General features: G+C 47.0%; 1 protein-coding gene across 3 annotated transcripts in view; it reads right to left on the bottom strand.

Annotated features, from left to right (window-relative positions):
• Positions 1-18227, bottom strand: part of RANBP10 (RAN binding protein 10) — a 64679-nt gene that overhangs the window by 11559 nt on the left and 34893 nt on the right. For 2 of the 3 annotated variants that reach the window (XM_053210764.1, XM_015069309.3), the window contains 2 exons: positions 9063-9230; positions 1412-1434 (listed from right to left, as the gene is read on the bottom strand). In XM_053210764.1, coding sequence (XP_053066739.1) covers positions 1412-1434; positions 9063-9230 — 191 coding nt within the window. The remainder of the gene's footprint in view (positions 1-1411; positions 1435-9062; positions 9231-18227) is intronic. The other variant, XM_027076021.2, reaches the window with a different exon arrangement.

The raw sequence follows: 18227 nt of genomic DNA, 5'->3' as shown, positions 1-18227 counted from the left end.
GAGGCCACTGCCCTTCCTGTCAAAGGCTCACTAAGAGGAGGATCTTCTGGCCAGTGAGGTTTGGTCATGTCCCTCTGTGGGTGTGGGGCTCCCTGTTTTCCATTATATGCTGCCATGGCCAGTTTTTGCCAGATCACTCCCTCACTCAGTGCTTCCTGTGGCTCCCCATTGCTAGTCAAGTGTCTCGCCAGCCTCCTCCTCATTGTCACTGGGCCCCAGTCCTCTCTCCCACCTTCCATCCTCTGGCCATTTGTCTGTCATTCCTCAGTATCACGTGCTTTACTTTACTGAACACTGGGTTTACTGAATACTGGGTTCAGCCCACCACAACCTTGAATCCTAAGATCTCTAGCTTCCTTCCTTTCCCCTCCCAACCTCCATGCCATAGGCAAAGCCCACCCTCTCCAGCAAATCTTACCTATCAATGCCCTCAGTGACGCCCCCTACCTTGAAGCAGCCATACACTTTCTAGCACCTGATGACTGCCCACATTCATAGCTCTAAAACTAGACCATTCCCTAGCCAAGGTCAGAATTCTCCGTCTGTTCTCTTTGCCTGAGACCACAGCCCCTCTCTGGTGCTTCCAGGTAAGGAGAGAAGGATTCTGATCTACAGATAAGAGTTTCTAACAGGATCTTGGGAGCTGTAGTCTGGGCTTCAGAAGGCCTCGCAGATACAAGGGCATTGCTAGGGCATCACAGGGGTGCTCAGGATCCCAAGGCTACCACTGGAGTCAGCAAACCTCTCCTCCTTCCAGAACCCAACCAGGGTACACAGAGCCAGTCCAGACTCCCAGAAGTCTGGGTGGAGGCCTTGCATGTGACGAGGCCTGTGATGACTCATAATAATGAAGGACTAGGGTGCAAGAGATGGGGATGAGTCCTGAACTCAGCCAACAAGAAACCTCACCCTTTTCTAAGAAAAGAAAACCTGACAAAGCTCACCTCTCTGGTTTGGGTGAACCTTGTACAGTAGCAGGCCTAGTCCCCCAGGGTAGTGGCCTTCCTCAGGGATCTCTGATGAGTAGGCACTGGGACTGGGCTCCAAGACAGTTCAAGAACAATTCTCTATACACCCCAGTCCACTGGCTGTAAGCCACACAGAACTGGCCCAGACTAGCTAAACCATGGAGCCACCCTCATCTCCACCCATGCCATCCCCCAGCTGCCTTTGGAAATGCCACAAATCACTGTCACCTGCTAAAAGTCATGGAGGAAGACCAGGCCTTGCTGCTGGAGAGAGAGGAAGGCCAAGAGGTACCCCTACTGGTACTCTCAAGCTGAGAGCATAGCATACATCCCTGTTTGGGGAAAGAGCCAGACTCCACACCCTGTACTTGCAGGTTCCACCATACTCCAACCCAGTTAGCCCCAAAGAGCCCAGAGGGAGAAGACCCAATAATAGTACTTACCGGGAGGTCTGTGAAGGCTATACCTGAGAAGGGAAAGAACAGAAATGAGGCTACTTGGTCTCCTACCCCTCTGTGCAACCACAGAGGGTCCATCACGATGGCTGGGGAGGGGCTGGTCACCACATCTCCCTATGATGGAAGCCAAGCATGTGCTAGGGCCTGGTAGGTTTAGACCTTGGCCTTCCATTTGCTGGGTCTGACTGGAAGTAAAGTCAAATACTTGAATATTCACTCACAGTTCTTCCACCCACTCAGGGAAAGCCCACTAGGAAGGACTAAACTCAAATGATCTACCCTAAGGCCTCTTCAAGTCTGATCCTTCTTTTGATCCAACATGTATTTATGGAGACTTACTGTGTATGCCAAGCCCTTTTCCATCCATCATCTCATCTGATCTGCATAACAGCTCTGGGGAGCAGGCTTTCTTATCCCCATTTTACAAATGAGGAAAGTAAGCCTCAGAGGTTGAAAGATTTCCCAACAGTCATAAAGCTAGCTGAAGTGTTTGGCCTGGACTCATTCCTAGTCTAACACTCCAACATCCTAAGTTGACAGAGACAGCTGACAGAGACAGCTCTAGGTGGAGACAGGGAGGGTGGCAGCTGCCGATCTCCATCCCACACCCATCCAGAGTCTCCAGAGGTTTCAAGTTGACAAATGACCTGTGTAATCTCTGAACCCTTCTGCAAAGAGAAGGGGCTGTTCCCAGGTACCTCAGCCTTGAGCTGGAAGTGAGAATGGAGGGAAGTGGGATCTCAAATAAATGAGCAGGGCAGGAACCTCAGAATATCCACCAGAACACTCATGTTCTTTAGAGTGAGAAATGACTCACGGCCAAAGGAGACTCTTCCAAGGACTCACAGCCCTCCCATTTTTAGAAAATTTCTTATGTCTTCTAGAAGCTCCTGAGCTTTTGGACTGAGAAGTTTCTAAACCACTCCTTAGAGGTCCCAGTCTGCTCCCCTAACTCCTACCTAGAAGAGAAACCGAAACCCAGCAAGACAGAAGAACAGGTGAGGGTTTGATAATAGGTCTCCTAGTAAACCTGGCGTCAGAATCCTGACAGCCAACCAGTGTATACCACACGCTTCCACTGAGCTGGGCCCTGGGCTCACTGCCCTACAAGGAACCATTTAATCCTCAGAACAACCTTGGAAGGTGTATACCATCTCTAACACTAGTTTACAGATTAAAAAACCAAGGTGCAGAGAAACTGTTTACATTCTTTGCCAGGTTATTATGCTCCTTAGGGAGGGAAGCTCATAAATTCCATGATCTACCTGCCTGAGGCCACTTCTCAGGCCCACATGCAGAGTGGCAGTCACAGAGCTGGCAGAATGGAATCTGTAAGCCCCTCTGCACCCATGAGAAGACCTCATGTCCACCCTCCAGGTCTGCACAGGAGCTGCCTTTGTAGATCTCAGTGTGGTCAGGCTGCTGCTGCTGCTACACTCCAGTTCAGGGAGAAGGCCTACAGACCCTGGAAGGAGGTCGAGGCTCCATCAGTTATTTGCAGTGTGACCCTGATCATTTACCCCATCTTTCTGAGCCCATCTGAAAAAAGGAGGGAACATTAATCCTAACACTTAAAGAAAGAAAGGAGAAACTGAGATACTTGGTGAAAGCTGCTTCAAAAACTATGAGGTCTTGGTACAAGCTGGCTTCAATTGTGCCACAGGGTAAGGCAATTGCCACATTTCTGGGCAGGGGATGACCTACCCTTGCTTGCCCAGATCTACCTCACAATGGCACTCAGGAAGGACAAGGCCTTGAGGTGCTTCCAGGAAAATGAGGAAAGAGGCCACTCCACCCCCTATTGCACTGGACAAGGGCAACCCTGCTCCCCCAGTCTTGCAGATCTCTGGGAGCCTCTGCAAGGCCAATGTAGTGGCAAGATCTGGGGAAAAGGTCAGGCAAAGATCCAGGATGCAAACAGAACATTCAAACTTGCTGATAAGAAGTGCTCTGAACCAAAGAGTCATAGGTCAGGGGTCAGTGAGGCTGAGGGTATAAAGCCTATAAGCACACAGAACTGTATAAAAATGCAAGTTCATGGACCACTTGTAGGTGAGACATCAGTTTCCTGTCTCCATTCATTTGCTCATTCATCCTTCTATCAAGTATCTGCTGAGACCTCCCAGGAGCCATGCCCTGAAAGTGCTACTGGCTCCATGCAACTAATAATTACACAGGCAACTGACCATTGACACAAAGGGCAAGTGCTATGACAGAGGAACGATGGAGCAAAGCAAAGGAGTGGGGAGGCCAGAGGCAGGAAACATAATTCTGCTTCTCTAAAGGGGAAAGGGTTAGGGTTCTGAGGTTAAGAGCAGTGACTGATTCCAGGTGAGGCTCTGAAGCACAATATTGATAAGCTGGCTTGTGGAAAAGAAACAAGGTCATTAAAAGATTCACCAAGTTGGGAAAACTGGATGGCAACACATAGAAGAATGAAACTGGGCCATTCTCTTACACCATAGACAAAAATAAGTGCAAAAATGGATGAAAGACCCAAATGTGAGACAGGAAACCATCAAAATCCTAGAGGAGAACACAGGGAGCAACCTCTTTGACCTCGGTTTGAGCAACTTCTTTTTAGATATATCACCGAAGGCAAGGGAAACCAAAGCAAACATGAACTATTGGGACTTGATCAAGATAAAACACTTCTGGGCATCTGAGTGACTCAGTTGGTTGAGCATATGACTCTTGATTTCAGCTCAGGTCATGATCCTGGGGTCTTGGGACTGAGCCCCAAGTAGGGCTTCATGCTGAACATGGAGCCTGCTTAAGATTCCCTCCGCCCACCCCACCCCGCTCACACATGTATGTGCACACACTTTCTCTTTCTCTCTGGAGAAAAAAAAAAAAAGATAAAAAGCTTCTGCACAGCAAAGGAAACAGTCAACAAAACTAAAAAGCAACCTACAGAATGGTAGAAGATACCTGCAAACGATATATCCAATAAAGATTTAGTATCCAAAATGTGTAAAAAACTTATCAAACTCAAAACCCAAAAAACAACCCAGGGGTGCCTGGGTGGCTCAATCAGTTAAGCATCCGACTTCAGCTCAGGTCACAGTCTCACAGTTTGTGAGATCAAGCCCCGCATCAGACTCTGCACTGACAGCGCACAGCCTGCTTTGGATCCTCTGTCTCCCTCTCTCTGCCTCTCTCTCTCAAAAATAAACAAACATTAAAAAAAAAAATTAACTCATGGGAATGTAAGCTGGTGTAGCCACTCTGGAAAACAGTATGGAGGTTCCTCAAAAAACTAAAAATAGAACTAGCCTACGACCCAGCAATTGTACTACTAGTATTTATCCAAAGGATACAGGTGTGCTGTTTCGAAGGGACACATGCACCCCCATGTTTATTACAGCACTATCAACAACAGCCAAAGTATGGAAAGAGCCCAAATGTCCAACAATGGATGAATGGATAAAGAAAATGTGGTACATATATACAATGGAGTATTACTCGGCAATCAAAAAGAATGAAATCTTGCTATTTGCACTACATGGATAGAACTGGAGGGTATTATGCTAAGTGAAATTAGTCAGAGAAAGACAAATATCATATGACTTCACTCATATGAGGACTTTAAGAGACAAAACAGACGAACATAAGGGAAAGGAAACAAAAACAATATAAAAACAGGGAGGGGGACAAAACAGAAGAGACTCTTAAATATAGAGAACAAACAGAGGGTTACTGGAGGGATTGTGGCAGGGGGGATGGGCTAAATGGGGAAGGGGCATTAAGGAATCTACTCCTGAAATCACTGTTGCACTATAGGCTAACTAATTTGTATGTAAATTAAAAAAAAATAAAATTAATAAAAAAAAATTAACTCGGTTAAGAAATGGGCAAAAGACATGAATAGACAATTTTCCAAAGAACACATCCAGATGGCTAACAGACACATGAAAAGACGCTCAACATCACTTATCATCAGGCAAATACAAATCAAAACCATGATGAGACACCACCTCACACCTGTCAGAACGGCTAAAATTAACAACACAAGAAACAACAGTTATTGGTGACTTTTTAAAATTATTTTTATATTATTTTTTTAATGTTTATTTTTTGAGAGAGAGAGAGCAGGAGAGGGGCAGAGAGAGAGGGACACAGAGAATCCAAAGCAGGCTCCAGGTTCTGAGCTGTCAGCACAGAGTCCAACGTGGGGCTTGAACTCATGAGCTGTGAGACCATTACCTGAGCTGAAGTTGGATGCTTAACTGACTGAGCCACCCAGGCGCCCTCGTTTTTATTATTATGATCTTTGAGAGAGAGAGAGTATAAGAGAGCAGGGGAGAGGGACAGAGAGAGAATCCCAAACAAGCTCTGTACTGTCAGTATGGAGCCCAATGCAGGGCTTGAACTCACAAACCACAAGCTCATGACCTGAGCCAAAGTTGAACACTCAACTGACTGAGCCATTCAGTCACTCCACAATACAAGAAACAACAAGTGTTGGCAAAGATATGGAGAAAGGAGAACCCTCTTGCACTGCTGATGGGAATGCAAACTGGTGCAGCCACTCTGGAGAACAGTATGAAGGTTCCTCAGAAAACTAACAATAGAACTATCCTACAACCGAGCAACTGCACTATTAAGTATTTACCCAAATGATACAAAAATACAGAGTCAAAGGGGTACATGCACCCCTATGTTTATAGCAGCATTACCAATAATAGCCAAACTATGGAGAGAGCCCAAATGTCCATCAACTGATGATTGCATAAAGATGTGCTATATATATAGAATATTACTCAACCATCAAAAAAAAAAAAAAGCAAGAAATCTTACCATTTGCAACAACATGGATGCAGCTAGAATATACTCTGCTAAGTGAAATAAATCAGTCAGAGAAAGGCAAATACCATATGATTTCACTCATATGTGGAATTTAAGAAACAAAACAGATGAACACATGGAAATCAGGGGGAAGAAGAGAGAGGGAAACAAACCAAAAGAGACTCTTAACAATAGAGAACAAACTGAGGGTTGATAGAGGGAGCTGGGTAGGGGATAGGCTAGATGGGTGATGGGTATTAGGAGGGGACTTGTAATGAGCACTGGGTGTTGTATGTGAGTAATAAATCAATCACAATGAGTTCTACTCCTGAAACCAATATTGCATTGTACATTAACTAAAATTTAAATAAGTAAATAATTAAATAAATAAGGATTCACCAAGTAGTCTATTACTCCAAGTTCACTGCCTTTCTATTAGATTTTGTGATCTAGAAAATGCAGGGGACAGGCCAGATACATTTTTTTTTAATCTTTATTTATTTTTAAGAGACAGACAGACAGACAGCAAGCATGGGAGGGACACAAAGAGAGGGAGACACAGAATCTGAAGCAGGCTCCAGGCTCTGAGCTGTTGGCACAGAGCCCGACGTGGGGCTCGAACTCACAGACCATAAGATCATGACCAGAGCCAAAGTCAGACGCCCAACCAACTAAGCCACCGAGGCGCCCCAGGCCAGATACATTTTTTTAATAAGTTCTCTGATATCCTCATGGACAAGACAGAAAACACAAGTTTCAAACTAACACAATAGAGTGATTCTTAATATATCCTGAAGGGCTCAAATCTCAGCCTGTCCTCCTCCATTATTTTTTATCAAGACCTTAATGAAAACATACATAAACATATTTATCAAATTTTAGGTTAACACAATGCTGACAAGGCTATCAAATATTTGGGAAAGAACAAGGAAGATCATAGAAGATCCTGACAGGCCAGAAAAATAGGCAACAGACTCCTACATGAAGTTTAAATATAAGCAGAGTGAGGTCTTGAAGGAGGTCTATACAACACATGAAATAGGGAGAAAAGTTTAAAAAGAATGAGAGGGTTTGGGCTGACATTAAGGTGGCTGTGTTCCTTATAGAACTAGGGACCCAACTGACAAAGAGCTGAGAGGCTTGGCATGCATGTAGGGCCCAGATGAAGGAGCTGAAGGTGCAGAGAGGACAGCAGGGTATGTCCCAAACTTTTCATCCCATGGCAGGTGCCATGCTCCAAGTAAAGTGCGGACAACCTGGAGGGATGTGATGAGGGCAGGTATCCAGAGCAGAGGGGAAGGACCGAGACTGGGACAGGTACAGGGGGGCGTGGGTAAAGAATAAGAACCCACAACAGAGGCCCCTGGGACAGCAGAAAGAGAGCCAGGAAATAGCTGTAGTAAGAGAGCAGGGTGGGGATCAAGAAGACATCTTGAGACCTTGCCCCTAAATGCTTGCTCACCATCTGGATGCCAGCTGGATGCAATTACAGCTAGGTGGCTATGGATTTCAGAGGAGGGTTTCTCTGGATATGCACCTGGGTCCCCTCTACAGTGTCTGTGCTATGCTCTTGGCTGCCCACTCTGGCATCTATCTGTCCTGCTGAGGAATGCTGACTCCTGGACACCCAGCCTCCAGCAAACCCAACTTCCACTCAGGTTCCCTAATTCAGCCCAGTTTCATCTCATGGAGAACCCACACAGAAGTTGTCTCTGTGGGGACTGACAGCCATCTTTTTACTGCCCCTCAGGCCAGGGATGCAGGCCTCCTAGAATTTAGGCTTCTAAGTAAAATGTCCAATTCTCTTTTTAGACAAGGCCTGTGGCCAGCTTGGCTGGTACGGTTCTGCCAGATCAGACCTCTGCAAACCCAAGCAGGCAAGCCCAGCAGTTAGGCACTACCTCAGGGCCACCGTGGCCAAAGGCTCCTCTCACTACTCAAGGACCATATACCAGTCAGCCTCAGTAGGACAAGGCATCACAATAGCCAATGTCCCTCTATCTCCCAGGCTTTTATCCTAAATCTCTTCACATATACAGGGTTGCTCTTCCAAGAGATCCTCCAGGGCCCCCTCTCCCTCCACTGACTGCTACTCCTCCTGGGTTCTGATCCTGTTCGAAAGCACCATATCCAGCCACTTTCTCATCCTCCTTTCTTGCTAGTGCACTGCATCTGTCACTAAAACCTGCTGGGTCACCCTGGACTTTATCAAGTTTGTTCCCCATGCCCTGCACACATCACAACCTCTTCCCCAGGCCCTCCCTCCAGTCAGTCCATCTTTTGCAGTTATACCAAAGGACCTTTTAAAATATAACTCTGTCCAGGTTGCTATCTGTTAACCAGTGAAAAGGCCAGAAGAGACCTGGCTCCACCTGATTCCAGCCTGTCTGTTTACCTCCTGTACTAGAGCAGACCTCCTATTGCTCGCTCCATAGCAACCAGCATCTTGCATGTCGGAAGGGCCAGGCAAAGTCAGGGCCCAGGCCACGCACAGGCAAACCCCGACCACTGTCAGGTATGTACTCGGGCCCCTCACACTTCTTATGAATGCCAAAACCTGTTCCAACAAGTGTCACACAGGCCAGGAGCATGACCATGACATTGCTACTTTCTCAGCACTGACCTTGGGCTTGATAAATGCTGCTAAATGGATGGATTAACAAAGGAAGCACCACTGCTACCTTCCCTTCACACCTGGCAGGGCTCCAATGCCTGGAAATGGCTGCAGTTCCCCAGAGCTCAGGAGAGCATCAGTGGCATTGCTTTGGCTTTAAAGCCTCCCCTTAGGCCTCTCACCAACCAAAGTGGCTCTACAGGGCAGACCCTCTAAGGTCTCCTGTGCACCCACCAAGGCTGTGGCCATTCTTGGTGTAGAAGCAGGTGCTGTTGATGAGGTTGACACAGCAGCCAATCACGTCTCCTGTGGTGAATGTGGGACCGTAGGGCTGGCCAGTCCCAGAGGAGCAGAACGAATGCCCATCATCGCCGTGGTAACCATAGGAATGTTTATCCCAACCTGTTGGGGAAGAGAATAGCAACAGCTGAGTGGAGGTGCCTGAGACAGCCACAGAAGCCTGCCTGGGTCTGAGCCCTTCTCCCCAGCCTGCCAACACCTCAGTCAGTACTCTTGGACTCTCAAAGCTGGCTGTGGACAGGTTCTGGCTACACCAAAGGAGCAGTGACTCCAGCAGGTCACCACCCCTGAGTAGATGAAGCAGTCAAGGGGGCCAACCTGTGGTTAACAAGAACCAAAACCATGACTAACCTGGAAAAGACTTACCAGAAGGCCATGCACGCGGCAAGGAAGCGGTCAGAGAAAGTCTCATGATGGAGAGGGGGCTTCAACTGACCTTTCACGGTTTTTTTTTTTTGCTTTTAACATTTTTAGTTTTATTTTTTAAAGTAGACTTCACACCCAGGGAAGACCCCAATGCAGGGTTTGAACTCACAATCCTGAGATCAAGATCTGAGCTGAGACAGGATGCTTGAGTGGCTCAGTAGTTAAGCGACCATCTCTTGACTTTGGCTGAGGTCATGATCTCATGGTTCGTGAGCTGGAGGCCCACATTGGCCTCTGTGCTGACAGTGCAGAGCCTGCTTGGGATTCTCTGTCTCCCCCTGTCTCTCTGCTCCTCCCCTGCCCGCTCTCTAGCTCTCTCTCAAATATAAGTAAATAAACATTTTTTAAAAATTTAAAAAAAAAAAAAAAGATCTGAGCTGAGGTCAGGATTCAGACACTTAACCAACTGAGCCACCCAGGGGCCCATGATTTATACACTTTAGATGGGTGGTTTTTACGGCATAAAATCTTATCTCAATAAAGCTATTAAGCACACACACACATATGTATTTGACTTTGTATATATTCACCTGGTGTCCTGAAACCTTGTAAAACTCACCAATTAGTTCTAGTAGCTTTTTTGAAGATTCTTTGGGATTTCTAAACATACTGTCTGAGAAATAAAAACAATTGTATTTTTGCTTTCTACTCTGCATGTCTTTTATTTCTTTTTCCTGCCTGAATAGAAATAGAGCAAAAGTGACACCTCTGAAGTGCACCACACTTTGGTACAGGGAAAAGAGTGAAAAAGGTCATTCCAGGAAGAAGTACAGTAAAGTCATGAGCACAGGTAGGACCAGAGGGTGTGAGCTACAGAGGGACCTGCCTGCCTGCCTGCTTGGCTAAGGAATAGGAGTAGAGCTCATAGAGCCATGGCAAGCCAGGACCCACACAGGGTAGGCAAGCCTGACTGGCTGACAAGCAGGTCTGCTCCCTAAAGTAGCCGCTCCAAATAGCTTTCCTAGCCTCTGCTGCCTTCTTGGGGTCTGAGCAGCATGCCCATGTCAACATACTTAAGCACATCCTTCCCTTCCCGCCACCCCCAAGTGGCATGGGTAGATGTTCTCCTCTGGTAGGGAAGCTCTTTCCAGAGGGGCAGAGTGCTTAAGTATCTGAGTACCTCACAAAGAAAGGCAGGTTTCAAACATTCTCAGTGTGTTTAAGTATGTGTGTGGTGAGGAAAGGCAGGTAGGGAGAGGGTAGGGAGGTATGAGCAGGCTGTAAGCAAAGGTATGTGGGTGAAAACGGATGGATGACAGGGCCAGTGGTTGGCATGGGAGATACAGGACAAGGCTGGAGAGGTAGAACTAACCAGACCCTGGAACCCACACTCTGCCCTGCATTTGGACTGGTGAGCTCAAGGGCAAGGTGTCCTTCATAATCACAGTATCCATCCCAAGCCTTGTATACCCTGAGCTTTCATGTCTTTTCAGCCAGGAACCCTGGTTCCTGGTTAAATGAAGCTTCCCCAGAACCATAGTGGGCAACAGGCCAAAGCTGAATGGCTCTCACTAGCGGGTACAGGACCTAGAGACCTGCTGCTCCCCTCCTAATAGCTTTCCACCAATCAGAAGGAAACTATTGTGAGAACTGCCCAGAGCTGGCTTTAGAAAGCCCAAGGCCTGGAGCCAGGCTCTGTTCTCACCTTTCCCATTCTCCAGAGACACTGGGACTGCCTGGCTCAGGGGATAAGGTGCTGCTCTGGGCACCAACCCAACTTCTAAGCTCCTTAACCCCAAGAGTGGGTGGGGCCTTTCTACTGCTGGTGAGTACACAGATCATTTGGCCTCAGGGAAGCAGCTCTCCTCGGGCACAGGGATGCCCACTGCTGCCCTGAGAGGTAGGATGATGAAGCTACAATAGGCAATGCCTCTCCTCAGGCTTCAACACAGGAGGCTCTATGGCTCCTGGCAGCAGCAGCTGCAGTAGCAGCCGCTCCTCTGGGCCACAGAAGGCTACAAATGAAGGGGTGCCAGCTGAACAGCAGTGAGGACCAAAGTGACAATCATCCCTCTAGGTCTGGCTCAGATTGTACTTGGTGACCCTGGGCATGCCCACCAGCTTCCCCTGCCTCAGGATCCACATCCACATGCCACACCAATCACAGTAGGCCTCCCCCGGCTCCTCCTAGATCCTCCAGACGGAGCACAAGGGCTTCCCACATGCAACACAGTCACTGACCACAACATGACAACCTGTTAAGAGAGCAGCACAGCAATAACCCTGTGTGTGTGGCACAACAGTTACTGCCACTTCCACCTCATCAAGAGACTGGGGGCCTTGGTCACCAGCCCGCAAAGCTGAGAAATGGTTGAAATGGGATTTGACATCTTTCCTGTCATGTGTCTTGTCTCATTTGAGGTGGTAACCACTCAGGCAGTAAAACTGTCCCCAAGCCCCTATCCCATCACCAGAAGACAGTGGTCAGATGCACTGGTTTTAAGGAGCTGTGGACCTGGGATTTCTGACTTGCAGTGAATCAGGCCAGAAATGGGGCAAGGCCCAGACCCCAGCCCTAGAGGAAGACAAAGGTACTGGTGCCTCCTGTCTGAGGGCTACAGCTGGCAGTCTCTGCTCTCCAGGGAGCCCCTACCTTCCCACCTCACAAGGCAGCCACAGCCAGCTGACCAGAACTGATACTTCCACCCAGTGCCCACTGAAGAAAGGCTTCCTAAGCACAAAGCCCCGCTTCTCACATATAAAGAACATACATATGATTTAGCCAAAGATAGCAGCACTTGACTTTAGGCCACAGGCCGGAATTCTCAGCATGGAACCCCCCAGGATGGGCTGCTCTGCTATAGAGCCCTACAGCTACTAGAGACCAAACTTTGCTCCAGGGGCCTGGGATGCCAGGGGCAGAGGTGTGGCTCTCCTCAATGCTGCTTGAGCAGAAAAGATTTCCCTAAAGACAAGCCCACCACTCACCACCTCCTGAGGCCATGTGGCTGTGGGAGAACACTGCCCAGGAAAGCCACTGCCCATTCTAGCCCTCCCCAAAGAATCCTTAGGGAGAGCTGCTTGCTGTCCTATGCGCCCTCTCAGAACCATGCCCACAGCTGCTCATGCCCACTGGGTCCTCCCTTTGTGCCAGTGCATCATGATCCAACCCCGACGCTTGCTCCTTTAAGTTTTCCATAACATTGTTTGGTTCCCCCCTCCCCCTAGCCCTGGCACACTGCTCACATCCCTGATCAATCCTGAATCCTACTGAACCTTTCCAGTCACCAGTAGTTACTTGTCCTGGGACTGTCCCTGTCTATCTTCCTTGGCCAAGACAGGAGTTCCCTGACGCAGGGTCTACATGATCTCATCACAAGTTCCTCCAGTGCCCAGGATGTCAGGAGTCTGAGAGGTGGTACACATGCATATACACATGTCTGTGTGTTTGTGTGTAGTGACCAGTCCTAGCCCATTTCTCTCTCACACAAGGATGACCGACCCTGCATGACAGATTTTGTATACAGATTTTACTGGCTAGAAGGTACAAGACTTGAACTAGAAAATTTTCCTTGTTTTAGCTTTCTCAGATTGAAGCGGTAGTTACTCTAACAATTTTAATAAAAATGTAGCCATGTGATCCATCAAAAATAGTGAAATTGCCCAAAAGAACCAGTTCCTACTTAAGTCAATGACTCAAGGATATCTGGAAGCTATTTTTGTTGCCATGTATAGGAGCTCAATAACTATCACCAAAACAACAGAGGTTTACATTTCCAAAGACCTAATACAGAAATTTAAGTATTTTGAATACTTTTCTTCAAAAATAAACTATGTAATTATTTTGACAAAAACTACCATAGAACTATAAATATGGATTTTAAATTAAAAAAAAAAAAAAAACTGAAGAGCTTCATAAAAAAAAAAAAAAGTATTTACTTAGAATTGATTTAAGATTCACCATCATCTTGGTTTGTATGGAAAATAGGTTAAGTTTTCCTGTTTTTGTTTTCAATTCCCAAATCACTTACCATTTATATAGATTTACCCAGAGGAAGAAAATGCATAGTCCCTGTCATACACTGAGTAAGGCTTCCCAAAGATGTCCAAGTCCTAATCCCAGAACCTGTGAATATACTATCTTAATGGTACAAAAGATTTTGCAGAAGTGATTAAGGCTCTTGAAATGGGAGAGTGGATTGTCCTGGATTATCTGGATGGAGAAGCAATGCAATCACAAGGGTCTTTGTAAGAGGGAGGCAAGAGGGTCTAGTCAGAAAAGGTGATGTGAAGGCAGAGAGAGACTGGAAGATGCTACACTGTTGGCTTTGAAGATGGAGAGATGGGGACACAAGTGAAGAAATGTAGGTGGACACTAGAAGCCAGAAAAGGCAAGGAAGCAGATTCTCCCCACAGAGTCTCTAAAAAGAATGCCAGCCTGCTGACATCTTGGTTTTAGGACTTCTGTCCTTCAGAACTGTAAAATGATTATTTTATTTATTTATTTAAAGATTTTGTTTTTAAGTAATCTCTACACCCAACGTGGGGCTTGAACTCACAACTCCAAGATCAAGAGTCCAATGTTCTATCATCTGAACCAGCCAGATGCCCCTAAAACAATTACTTTAGGTCACTATTATTATTACAGCAGCAATAGAAAACCAATATGGTCCCTTATAGCTATAGAAGAACCTACTGAGCATCTGAAACGATCAATGTAAAACAATCAACACCTCAAGCTCCTTGTCTCTTGCTCCTCAAAGTGCCATGAAGTTAAAAGCTTTTCCAAGAAAATCACAGGCCTATGATGTATCTTCATTCGGAGCTATCATTTTTATAACCGATATTTTTTCCAAACACAATTAAATACAGAAAGTATGTACAGAAAGTGTTTATGTATGCATATGAAAGGCAGCCTGGGGTGAAAAACGGAATGTTATACACCTCATTCAGTAATAACAGCTGTGGCAGCAATTTGGTTTAGGGACACTGTGCTACCTTCTCATTCTCTGGAAAGGAAGAGCAACCAACCCACTTGCCACCAATTAGTTAACAAAGCCCTGCCTATTCCATGGAGCTGACAAACGGGGTGCTGGGAGGTGGAAAAGCAGCAGAGAACACAAAATATATAAGTAAACCAATAAGCAAACAAGAAAACACCTGGTAGATAAAACATGCTCTGAAGGAAACAAAGCAAGGTGATGGGCTAGAAAAGGGAGTGGGGATAGGGACTAACTGGGATGGAGTAGTCAAGTTAGTCTTTGCTGAGGCGTGATCCCTAAGCAAAGGCATGCTTGATGAGAAAATCAGAAACAAGAACTTCAGGGCACCTGGGTGGCTCAGTCGGTTAAGCATCTGACTTCAGCTCAGGTCATGACCTCAAGGTTCGTGAGTTCAAGCCCTGCATCGGGCTCTGTGCTGACAGCTCAGAGCCTGCTTGGGGTTCTCAATCTCCCTCTCTCTGCCTTTCCCCTGCATCTGTGCGCATGCACTTCCTCACTCTCTCGCTCTCTCTCTCTCAAAATAAACAAACATTTAAAACAAAAAAGAAGGGGCGCCTGGGTGGCGCAGTCGGTTAAGCGTCCGACTTCAGCCAGGTCACGATCTCGCGGTCCGTGAGTTCGAGCCCCGTGTCGGGCTCTGGGCTGATGGCTCAGAGCCTGGAGCCTGTTTCCGATTCTGTGTCTCCCTCTCTCTCTGCCCCTCCCCCGTTCATGCTCTGTCTCTCTCTGTCCCAAAAATAAATAAAAAACGTTGAAAAAAATTTAAAAAAAAATAAAACAAAAAAAGAAAAAAGAACTTGAGGGGTAAAGTGAATGAGCTCAGCATGTCTGAAAAACGGGAAAAGGCGGCCAGTTGGGCTGGAGCGGAGAGAGATTTAAGAAGACTGGTGGCAGAGCTGACAGGACTCCCTGGATGTGTGTGCTGCTGGTCTGAAAGCGAACAAGGATGCCTCCCAGGTTTCTGTCCTGGACAAAAGGGTGAATGGTAGCACCACCTACTAACAGAAGGAGCAGGCCTTTTGGACATGTTAAGTTTGAGTAGGTGGGTGGCTATACAAGGCCAGTGAAATGACTGTGGCTTATCCCAGACACTCAAAATTGTGATGGGGAACACTCATGAAACAAACAGTAGCATAAACAGAAAATTTTAAATGAAGTCAATGGAGGATTTTCCTACTGTGTTGTCTTGATACAATGGCTTCCTGTTTTTCCTTTTGGTGAAAAATTCAGACCAAAGACTAGAAAGGGCAGAGCAAACACAGAGCAAGGCACTAGATGCTCAAAATAGAAGAAGAGATGTTAAAGGGCACGAAGTTACTCTAAACGGATTAAGTTACCCCGCTCTCAATGAAACTTCTCCCCAGGCCTTGAGAAGCTGTACAGCAGAAAGGAGCAGGTCCTTCTCCTGCCATTCTTGAGGAATCAGGCAGACAGGAGACAAACCAATAAGGCCAAGGTCAAATTGCCATTGCACATTCTGTAGACAATCTGTGGTTGTCAGTCTCAATCTAGGGTACTGCAGAGGGCGGTCTGGCCTCTATTAGAAAGAGACACTATCACCCTTGGTGGTAGGGCAGCAGTATGGCCTGAAAGCCTTCTGCAGTCTGGTCTTGGATACAGTCCTGTCCCTCCAAGATGGCAGTTCCTCGGCAGTCACTCACTTCCTTGGACCTAGGTTCCCTTCTCTACCAAGTGAGGTGGGAGCAATTAGCGTGGTCAAAGAGCCCTAAGATCTACTTAGAAGAAACACTGAGTCTCTAACCAATCAGCAGGTACAATAATCCCCATCTGAAGGTTGAGAAAACTGAGTCACTGCGAGGCTACGTGAAGGCTTGTGGTCTGGTAGATAACATTCTCAGAAGCTCAATTCTCCTTTCCTCTGAGGGACATTCAGGTGTGTACCAAGCAGGTACCCACAAGGGTGAAGCTACCACCTCCTCCTTCTTGAGGTGGCCCACAATTCAATCTCAGGAAAAAGGAAGATGCTCTGAAAGTGGAACAGTGTGAGTTCCTCAAAGACTGGGCTCCATTAGAAAACACTTCACATAACCCCTACAAGGTTTCTGAACTCCAGATTTGGCTGACCTGTCCAACACTACTCCCTACTGGTATCTGGATCAGTTCCATCCTGGGCACAAAGCCTCCTGTCACCCCTCCCCCAAGGCTGCAAGAACAAGCAGTAGGGTAGGTGAACAAGGAGTGCTAGGATTTGCCAGCCAGCCCCCTTTCTTTAAGGGATAGTACTCACCTTCTCTTAAGAAGTACCCCCCCCCCACCCCCACACCAATTCTGTCTCCAGGGTGGACTACTAATCCTAGTAATTCCTCCTCCCTGACCCAAACTGGATCAATAAGAGATCTTCCTGATTTTTCTACAAGGATGCTGGGAGGAGAGTGGGTCTCAAAGCTCTGTGCTGCCATTGCTCCAATCTTATGTTGAATGCCAGTTTGACAGAGTAAAACTAGTAAGCACAAAGCAGGTGAAAGAGACAGAGAAAGAAAGTCCAAGACAGCATTTGAATCCCTGAGACCTCACTCCTCTGTTTGCCCTGCCTGAATTCTGGCTGACCAGCTGGTTAGAGATGGGTTTCTCTCCTTTTTGTTTTTTTTCTATTTTTTAAATCATTTTATTTATTTAAGAGAGTGGGAGAGAGGGAGGCAGGAAGAGAGGGAGAGGGAGGAAGAGCAAGCTGGGGAGAGGGAGAGGGAGAATCTTAAGCAGGCTCCAGGCTCAGCACAGAGCCTGATGCAGGGCTCGATCCCATGACCCCGGCATCATAACGTGAGCCGAAATCAAGAATCAGACACTCAACCAAGTGAGCCACCCAGGCGCCCTGGGTTTCTCTCCCTTGAAGCAACCAAAGTTCTCTGGCTATCGGGGCCACATCTAAGCATCTTTTTGTTCACCTTGCATAACACCTGGCCCAGAGTACATGCTCAAGAAATGTTTGTTGAAATAAAAAGGGAAATGTAGTCAAGGGCTGGCAAGAAGCCTGAAGTATAAGACTGTCAATGATCAGACCATATTGTGACACACTGCCTGTGGGCAATCCTAGGCTTGAGTGTAAGGAGTTTTGTTGTCATTTTTCTTTGTAAGAAAAGCAAAGCAATTAGAGCTGTCTGACTGCATCATGCCCCCACTTACACAGACTAATGATGAAGCTACTTCTGGGTCCTGGCAAGAGGACTACAGATAGGCTGGAGACCTGGCTCTACACCTGGGTAAGTCATTTAACTTCTTTCAGTTTTCTCATCTATGAAACAAGGAAGCAGATATAAATACCTCTGCCAGCTCTAGAAGAGTCCATGGTTCTAAGTCCCCTTTCCCATTAAGAGTGTCCAGCAGCTATGGTCACTCCCACACCTCTGGGTAAGCCTCCCCTCCAGTCCCACCACCCTCTGCTTCAGAAGAGAGCCCCAAACAGAACTTCTGGACCCAAAGTCAGCAGCTTTCTAAGTTGGCAGCAGGAGCAATCACCCTCTTTGGATGGGCTTGGTGTGAAGCTGGGGTGATAGGCCCGGGAATGAGAGTTGTCACATTTATCACAGGGCTGGAACCAGCTGTCTGAGAGGACAATGAGAGGTGAGGGCCAGAAGAAAACAAGGGGGCACAGCTGCCTGGACCACCACACCCTCCTGTAGGAAGTCAGGTCCAGGTGTCTCTGAGTCAGAGGATAGCTGAGACCATACAATGGGGAAAACACTCCGACAGAAGAGCCACCCAACTAATC

This window comes from Acinonyx jubatus, chromosome E2 (genome assembly GCF_027475565.1).
Source record: "Acinonyx jubatus isolate Ajub_Pintada_27869175 chromosome E2, VMU_Ajub_asm_v1.0, whole genome shotgun sequence".
Lineage (NCBI taxonomy): Eukaryota > Metazoa > Chordata > Mammalia > Carnivora > Felidae > Acinonyx > Acinonyx jubatus.
The sequence above is the reverse complement of the archived record's forward strand: the minus strand, read 5'-3'. Positions and strand labels throughout refer to the sequence as shown.